This window comes from Lepidochelys olivacea (genome assembly GCF_965140295.1).
Source record: "Lepidochelys olivacea isolate rLepOli2 genome assembly, chromosome: 4".
In the NCBI taxonomy this organism is placed as follows: Eukaryota; Metazoa; Chordata; order Testudines; family Cheloniidae; genus Lepidochelys; species Lepidochelys olivacea.
In genome coordinates, this window is record NC_140414.1 from 26,131,153 (window position 1) to 26,140,758 (window position 9,606).

The following is a 9,606-nucleotide window of genomic DNA, read 5'->3' on the forward strand; positions in this document are numbered from 1 at the left end:
TCCCCTTGGCTTCAAGAGATCTCGTCATGTGCTCTTGATCATATAGATCATCATGTACACACGTACCTCCTTATTGTTACTTCCTCCTTCCAACTCATGCCGCCTTCTTTGTTTCTTGCACCAGTTGGATCCGGTTATATAGATTATGAGTTGTTTGGGACAAGGAATTTCTTCCTGTACAATGCCTAGTGCAGTGAGGTCCTAACCCTTGACTGGGGCCCCAAGGTGCCACTATAAGATGAAGAAATGGCACATATGTATCAGTAAATTTCCCAAATTGTTACAGCTTGCTGGTTGCTTGCGCTAAAATGAAGTCATATAGTGAAACTATTTTTTGCATAGCATCTTTCATACAAGCTTTATTCCAAAATTACATAGAAAGTTAGACATAGCAGCAGAAGGTATAAATAAGGAAAAGGAGGTGTGTTTTCAGAGGATTTTTGAAAATAAAAGAGACAATGAAGGAGGCAGAGATGCAGGAAGGATCATATCACTAGCACTCAGAAAGTGGCTATTAAGGGGAAGATTAAAAGATAACTCAGCAGGATTAAGCGTGTCAGAAAAATTTTTCCTTTCATTTACAAGTCTGGATAGTTCTCAGAAAAATATAGATAAAAAAATGTCACATAATCATAATGCCAGGAAATAATGTGTGTGTGTGTGTGTGTGTGTGTATATATCTTCAAGAAAAAATACACTTAACTTGTATTTCACATAGGTCTTTCTATAATGGAAATTTTAATTAACTGGAAAGTAGCCTAAAAATTTCAAGAACAAAAGGGCAAGTAAATACATCTCAGATTCTATTGTGGGAGATTAGTGGGGTTTAGTTTAAGACTTTGTGAAGACATACTTAAGTTACTGTGTTACAATTGGTTGTTTGGAAGCTTGAACAGAGTTTAAATTACTTCGAGGTATCAGGTTAGGCTCATATGCGTAGGGGCTGATGCACAAAGAACATAAATGCTGTAATATTGGCAGATTCTTTTTCAGAAGTTCTTTAGAAAATATCCCTAAAAAGTGTTACTTTCTGCTAGATCCTTTACTGCAGTGCTCCAACAAGGTATGTGTGTAGCTTTAAAACAGGTTTTCTGGTAAAATTCAAGTTGAGTTTTGATTTCATGAAATATAAATGCCAAGAAATGTATCTAGGATGTTTTGTTTAAATCTTGTTTAAGCTTATAGTGTGTTATTTGTATATGTGTATGATGGTCACACCTAAAATGATATTGCCACTGGGGAAAGCAGCTCTTTTTGGTGATACAATCCCTTTGCTCATTCATCAGACATATAGGGTTAAGCTATGCAATCTGCACAGTGCCCTGTGTAGGGGGCAGGGTGAAGCCACACCACAGTGGGAGGAGCACTGACAAATTGTACCTCAGATTGCACAGTCTTTCCTGGGACTGCTTAGACTTCATAGTGGCTGAGCAGTCTGAATTACCCACAATAATGGCTCAGTGCATGGGGAGAAGGCAGCCATGACCTAGCCCTCCCAGAGGAAGCAGGTGATTGACCCCTTGCATGGTTCCCTCTGTGCACTGGCATAAGGGCTGATCACAGTCTGGTCCACAATGGCGAGTATTTTTAAGGATGCTCTTTTCACTAACTTCTGCAAGAGTTAAAAACACTAAAGGCTCAGCCTGCAGGGTCAGCAGTTGCTGGCTGTGGACTCTTCCATTTTTCCCCTCACCTCAGCACCCACACAGAGTTAGAGCAGGAAAACGCTGGGTTCTGTGGGCTTGTATTACTTTAGGCTTTAGCCACATCATCTGATTCTGTGGCTCTCCCTTCAGCACTTGGGCATCCAGTACAAGGGACACACATTTTAGAAATGATTTGAGCTGGATGATCCTGGGTGCAAAGAAATTCGGAGGTGCTTGATTTTCCTAAATTACACCCCTGCTCCATACAAACCACTGATATAGGTCCTTTGACACTTGAAGTGAGAATCCGATCCAGAGGTAATTACATTTCCAATTCAAAGATTCTGACCTTGGTTTCTTCCAGAAGGTGATTGGAACCAGCTCCCTCTGGGCCAGTTCAGATCTCCTCTAGATGCTCCCAGCACTCCTTTCATAAATTCCTCAATAATACTGATAAGAGAGGGCTGGCTTGATTGGCACCTACAGTAGGATATTAACATTATCATCCTTCACTCAGTGGCAACCCACAGAGCCATAATGGCCTTTACCAAGTGGAGGAGGACATTCACGCAACCCTGGTAATCTCATAGACAGCCAGGCCAAGACCATCTGATGTATAGGTTGTTGGTTTAGCTCTTTTGTTAGAGCCAGGAGTACTTTTTTCAGCCACATAAGGAAAGTTTCTCTCTCTCCTGAATTGGGCAGTAATACCTGTGAGGGGAGGAGTCTCCGTTATTATGAGTTTTCTACCTCCCTGTGGTTTTCCACAACTTGGACCCTGTGTTAATGAGAAAATATAGACTATGGTTTGGCCCATTTCAGTGCTGAATTGCTTGGCCAGCCACAAAACGAAAATCGGCAAACGGATGCGGCTTTTTTGTTCTCAGGTGGCACATAAGGCCTGAGACCTTGTCTTGATAATTGAAGCCTACATTTGTATACTTAGTGCTGTATCCACAGAGAACAAAATCAGTTGACTATAGTATTACAGTAGTAGATGCCAGATGCTCCCACTGCAAATAAAGCCTGTTGACAATATACGTTAATTTGGCAGACTGGCTGTCCTTCTGAGATTGTAAAACTCATGTGAGATTAACATCCTGTCAACGTTAAAGGTAAGAGAGGTCACACAGACCCCAGACATTGTAGTTAAAGAGGAGAATTATACATATCATAAGGAGGCTGGTGCTTCCCAAAGATATTTTTTTAAATGCATTTTCTTCTCAAAAGGCTTAGTGAGACTAGCACATGAGAAACAAAGAGGATTTGCGTGAGACTTCTTGTAAACAGCCTGCTACTTGCCGAACAGAGCTCTCACACTAATCCCACTAATGCCTCACAAAAAAAAAAAAGACATAACAGAATAGCAGTCCTCACATGCAGAGTCCATTTTTAACTATACTTCAGCTCCACCTGTGAATTATGTGGTGGATGTGGCTATGTAACTGTGATGCCTTGTTTTGTGTGCACCGCACCTTTAAATTTTTAGGAACTTTGTCTGTGTGTAGCGACAACAGCCATTTAGATCTCAGAAAAAAGAAAAGGAGTACTTGTGGCACCTTAGAGACTAACCAATTTATTTGAGCATAAGCTTTCGTGAGCTACAGCTCACTTCATCGGATGGATACTGTGGAAACTGCAGAAGACATTATATACACAGAGACCATGAAACAATACATCCTCCCACCCCACTCTCCTGCTAGTTGCTGCAGCCTCTTCAGATATCACACTCTCTCTCTCTCTCTCTCACACACACACACAGACAGTTCTCTCCCACAGAGACATTATTTTTGTTCCTCTTTATTGTTATTTTAGATTAAGGAAAACAAAATAATTGAGACTGAAAGTGTATAACTGGTCTGTGGGAAAACATGGAAAACCACAAGTTACATATGTGACGGATTTGGAGCTGCCTGTAATAATTTATGAATACTATATCTTGACTGGGTTACGGTAATGTGTACTGTCAGTCTAGTTTGAGTTAATCCAATGGCAGGATTGTTGGGAAATGCACATGGGCTGAGGTGGGGTGCTGGGTCCTGATATACACTTCTCTACAAACACTAGAGAAAAGACAAGAGCTATTCACTTTGATGCCCTGGCTTGAACACCTGCGGAGCTCACCAAACCGGTTTGTAAATTGAAGCCTAGGAAGAGAGAACTGAAACGTGGATGGATTAAAAAAAAGCGACTCTTTCTCTTTCTGGTGCAGTTATTTTTAGGGAACAGATAGGCCAGATCCCCAGAGATTAAGGGTCTGGGATAAAACTGATCTGGCTAGGACTTCAGGTAGAACTGACATGCATAAACAGACATTTTGTTGTTTTAAAAATCCATTTATTTAATGTTACACTTTGTTCTTACTGTTAAGATGAATCTTTGTTTTAAGAAGCCTGTTTTGAGTTACTGGATTCACTGCTGGTCACAAGCTGCTAAAGGGAAGATTTTCAGGACTGACCCCAGTCAGACTTGCCAAGTAAGCACAGTAAATACACAGAATAAGGAACCTTATGGTCTGATTCAAGAGTGGGAGAACTGTTGAATTCCACCTTGAGAGAGGTGAAGGAATGAGACCTGAGACAGAGAGACCAAAGAAAGGGGGTCAGAGGTGCAGCTAGCCCTTTAACTGTGACAACATTGCTGCAGGATGACAAGTGAAACTTCTGCTTCACTTCTTCTTTTTACCAGTACAGACTGGTCCTGATCTCAAAACTGAGACCAAACTCAAAAAAAAGCTGGCAAGCCAGTTGGGCATTGTTTGCCACTTTAGTCAGCATCTCTGTGCAAACCTGGTATAGTAAGACAAAAAGAAGAAAGCAACAGTGGGAAAAGAACCCAACCCATAGAAAATAACAATACTCACTTTCAGATGCCACTAGCCTGCATGATGAAGAAAACACTGTTCTGCATCAACTGAAATTAGACACAGCCATTATAACTGAGACCTAAGCTACACATTGGAAGACAGTTCAAATTGGCAGTGGGGTAGATATGTGGAGCTTCCTCCTTGTTCCAATCAGAATCTAAATGCACTTTACCTAGTCCAAACATTCTGATAATAACAAACATAAACCTCAGCCTAGCTTCAGTCTCTCAGTCCTAGGTCCCATTATCTTCCACCAAGAGAACCGCTTCCACTAAATAGAGGCCAACGTCAACAAGCCACAGCTGGTCTAATAAGCCAGCGGGACTCAGTCAGCCTCTCCCTGTAAAGTCCCAACATGTGCTTATAGGGGGAGTGAAAAGGAGAGCTCTGCCACTCTGTTACAGCAATGAATAATTCAGCCAGCTCTATTAAAACACATGGTTGACCAAGTGCCCATCTGTGCTGATCAAATATTATTGCTCTATTATATTGTGAAATATTCATGGGCATTGGTAAGAAATAACATACTTTCCATTTCTTGCAGGAAGTAGTTCCAAGCATGAATACTCTGCTTCTGTTTATGAGTGTTCTAGGTATATCCTTTGCTTCTCCAGTAAGTATGACCCCCCAGCCCCTGCAAGCAACAAACACTATCAGAGTTACCGGTATCATCCAGTGATTTGCATCTTTGTGTATGACAGGTGCTCCATTGGCCCTTATATTAACCTAGCTGCCACTGAAATCAATGAGAGTCGGCGATTACAAGGACTTCATGATCTAGTGACAAATGGTCATCCATTCATTACTTAATTGACTGGATTATGCTTCCCTTGTGTACACTGTAGCAAAATTATTATTTATGATTCTGCCTAATACTCTTAAATAACATAACAAATCTGGTGCAGCTTGCAAAATATAAACGGAGCAACTTTTTTTCTTGATCTGATCCTACTGCATCAAAGAGACAGTTTAAAATTATCTGAATTTTTCATTTTTATCTGACTGGCGCACATTTAAAATTTGCATTCATAATGTCTTTTGATGCTTTGTTTTACTAACATCGCCTCTTTGCAAAAATATGTGCATAGCAAATCAACTGATGCTTTTCCTCATCTCTAACTCTACATCAATTTAACTTTCCAATTTTGAAACATAAGCCCATAATCAAGCTGTTCCCCTGGAGGCAATAGTAGAGTCTGCTGGAGAGAAGAGACTGTGTTACAAATCTGGTCAAAGGCTTACCTGGCCTTGTTACAATATCCGAGTCTTCTACCTATCTTTTAAAAGGGGCAGGTGTCATAACCTTTTAGCTAAACTATTTCTTTTGAGAGTCTTAGGTATTGTGCAAATTGCACTGCATTTCCTCAGCCTTCAGAAAATGAGACTCAATCCTGCAGTCCTTACCCAGGGAAAGCTGGAAAAGGACAACAGGGTCAGGCTTATGAGGCCAGATGCTGATCTCCGCTACACCGCTGTAAATCTATTTTCACTTTGATTTGAAGCAAAAATAAATAGTTGGTGCTTTCAGTGTGCCTAATGTATTAGTGAAATTGCAAATTATTTCAATTGTTGTCAACAGGATTAGATGTTTTGCTCAGCTGTAAGAGAAGTCCATTTTGCCCATAGCTTAATGCTGGCTACTGCAAGTAAATTGAAGTCACACAGGCTCCAGTTCAGCAAGACGCTGCAAAACACTCAAATGTGTGCTTAAGTCCCATTAAAGTTAGTTGGATTTAAAGACATTTCAGTATTTTGTTGAACAGGGATGGACTTGCTGAATCAGGGCTAAAGAGAAGATATAGTTTGTCACCAAACACTGGTAATCTGGCAGGTGACTATTACATTTCCAACAGAGGAAATGGTAATTAATTTGTATTTTTAAGTGGATTTTTTCTTTAGTGCTCCAGTATTTCAGTACATTAGGTAAGATATTCTATTCCTTCATTGTGCTTTAGAAACATAATATAGTTTGAATTGTGTCCTCTTGACAGATCAAAAGAAGTGTAAATTTGCTTGGAAGTGGCTATGCGGAAAATGTTGCCAATGTTAATGCCATTAATGCAAACAAAGAAATCTTAAGCAATGGCTCTGGGAATGCTGGGAGGAACCAACAGAATGACGAGAATGAAAACAATGGGCATCCAGAAGGAGCAAAATTCAGTAATTATACAAGAGGACCCAATCAAACTGGAGAGGTGTCTGCAATTGATATTAACAATCCCCAGGGGGCTTATAAGGACAAATCCAATAATCAACCAGCCCCTGAGGACCCTGATAATACCCAGGGAACACAAAACATTGATCAAAATGCTGAGCTCCGCACAGGGAAAGGAATTAACCATCCTCATTTAGACCTACATGTGAACACAAACCACACCAGTGAACAGAATCCATCTGAACATTTGCCAGGGGAAAACAGCGTTTATGGTTCAGCATGGGCAGAAGAGGGTTTTGCACCTGAGGATGCAGAGCTCTCCACTGACAAACAAGATGTCATAGAAGCCCACACTGACAGTGGCTTTAATGTAGGGGGAAAGGATGAGGATATGGATAGTAACCACCATCATTCGGACAGCTGTTCTTTTAACGATGAAGGCATGCAAAGGGTTGATCCAGGTAATGCTGGTGATAGTGGTGACTCTAACTCTAGTCAGCAGGAAGAAAGCAACAGTGACTCTGAGCAACCCACTCCAAAACACTGCAAGAGTATTCCCAGTGAATCAAAGAGTTCGAGTAAATCTGGTCATGAGAATACTAGTGCCGCCAATGATTCCGTCAGCCAGAGTGTCACTAGTGCCTTCAGCGACCCCAGTGAATCCAGCTGCTCCAGTGAATCCAGTGAATCCAGCCGCTCCAGTGAATCCAGTGAATCCAGCAGCTCCAGTGAATCCAGCCGCTCCAGTGAATCCAATGAAACAAGACAGTAGAGTTCAATAAGTCAATAGTGACATTCCAAAGGCATCAGATACCAGTCGCCGGCAAAACAGAGAAAAAGGCAACAGCCTACAAACAGGTATCAGTGAAAATAATTCCGATGATTCAAGTAACTAAAACTAACTTGGTAAATGGTAAACAACCACAACTGAAAAGACACCCCTCCAATAGTATCCCCAAATAAGTACTCGCCAAAAGAAAAGGAGGACTAGGGGCACCTGAGAGACTAACCAATTTATTTGAGCATAAGCTTTTGTGAGCTACATTCATAGGAATGCATCTGATGAAGTGAGCTGTAAAAGCTTATGCTCAAATAAATTGGTTAGTCTCTAAGGTGCCAAAAGTCCTCCTTTTCTTTTTGCGAATACAGATTAACACGGCTGCTACTCTGAAACCTGTCAAATAAGTACTGTAGATCTCTAAAGGACTCTACTTAATTTGCTTTGGTGGTTGCATAATTTCATTCGTGTTAAAGCTTTTCATAATAAAAGAGAATATTATGTTGCATGAACAAGCATATTTGCCTTCCCCATTTGCAGCTTGTAGTTCAAATTCTCTTTTCACTGACACCTGTGCAACCCCAGTGACTTGGGTGTCACTCGGAGATGAATTTGCTTCACATTCAGATCGTTCCAGAATGTTTCAGTGACATGGTGTAACTGTGCCTTGTAGCCTAGCACTGCAGAATCTTAGCGTAATTTAATATTTCAAATTTTCTTTACACATTTGTAATTTCTTAATCAGAGCTACAAGAAAGATTGTTGTTTACCATGCTGTGTCAAAGACATTTCTTACTGCTGCCTTGTATCACTGTTATCTGTAATCTGTTCATTCTCTCCAGCTATTTTCAGCCTCATCTATTTACTGTAATACTGTAACTTCCCAGGGTGATGTGCATTAGAAAGAAAGGGGTGGTTTGGCGGAATATGTGAATTTAGCTGGTAGCCCCAGTCCAGTCTCTACTGAGTCTATCCCATCTCAGAAAGCACATGTGGCACTAAGTGATACCCTTGTTGGCATAAAGACCACAACTTTTTCTTCTGTAGTTGGCCCCTATAGCTCATAATTGAGTCATATTAGTGGAGCAACGTTGGCGGGACTGTACTACTGAGGTGGCTGAGGAAGTTTGGTCTCCAACATAATCGTTCTGCATAGTCCTATTACAGATAGTCTTACAAATGATGTTTAACTAAATGTATAGGCAGTTAGATCTTGGAGAAAGGTGTGTTCTTACATTGTCTTGCCATTCTTTTTTAGAAGTTGTGAGTATTACCAGTAAAATTGGTTTCCTCTAATGGACTCTTGCTGACTAGACAGTTACTTAGGTGCACAGATGCTGTCTTCAGGATATACTCCCACAAAGAAACGGAAATCATTACAGGGTCAGGAAAACCTCACATCCAAGGCTATCAATCTGGCATCTTTACAAGCAGCTACCACTGACATCAGTGCGAATTGAGGATGCTCAGCACCTCTGGAAATCAGGCCAGTGGTCCCTGCCCCAAAAGTCTTACAATCTAATTAGACATCAGGCAGACAGTGACTGACAGACAATTTGTGACAGTAACAAACAACAGAGGTAAAAGGCAGGAGGGAAAGAAAAGAGTGAAAGGAACAGGATCACATGGTTACTCAGCTATTGTACATGTACTCCTTGGCAGGTCCATTAAAGTTAATTTGATTATGGTAAATGAACTCATTTCCTGTAGTCATTTCTATAAATGATGGGGCAGATTGTGATTGTCTTATTCACACAGGTGAGCAGTTTTTCATGGGACTTCAGTGAAACTACTCATATGAGTAACTGCTTGTTACATTATTGAACTGGATTTAATTCTATGGTCTATGCTATGTAGGATGTCAGACTTAGATAATCACAACCTTAAAATGCACGAGTCTGTGACAATATATAACAGCTCAGGATCAGCTCCTTATGAATTTGAGTAAGGGGTTCACAATCTGCCCCTATATTTGTACAGACCATCATGAAAAAGGTGAAAGACCCGTAGCATATATTTAAAAAAAAATGATTATAATAAACAAACCACCCTCTCTCACTTTCATGAATGCTTGTTTGTTTTTGTTTTCTTTTCTTATTTTTGGAATTGCAGTTTCCTTTCAGAATAGCTCTCGGGTGTGGAAACACAACCATATAACAGA

The 9,606-nt window shown here is 40.6% G+C and overlaps 1 protein-coding gene across 1 annotated transcript; it reads left to right on the forward strand.

The window, feature by feature from the left end:
* The first annotated feature begins 947 nt into the window (after positions 1-947).
* LOC311519206 (uncharacterized protein) lies at positions 948-9,141 on the forward strand. Its single transcript, XM_084625484.1, has 3 exons — positions 948-1,063; positions 5,057-5,125; positions 6,504-9,141. Exons 2-3 carry the CDS (start codon positions 5,072-5,074, stop codon positions 7,437-7,439), a joined length of 990 nt encoding a protein of 329 aa, XP_084481610.1. The 5' UTR covers positions 948-1,063; positions 5,057-5,071; the 3' UTR covers positions 7,440-9,141.
* Positions 9,142-9,606: the final 465 nt, after the last annotated feature.

What these genes read in the sequence shown, in the direction of transcription:
- LOC311519206 (XM_084625484.1), top strand. Translation starts at nt 5,072, where the DNA reads ATGAATACTCTGCTTCTGTTTATGAGTGTTCTAGGTATATCCTTTGCT. An exon ending in GTATATCCTTTGCTTCTCCA is followed by an intron (nt 5,126 to 6,503) that starts GTAAGTATGACC and finishes TCCTCTTGACAG; the next exon opens with ATCAAAAGAAGTGTAAATTT.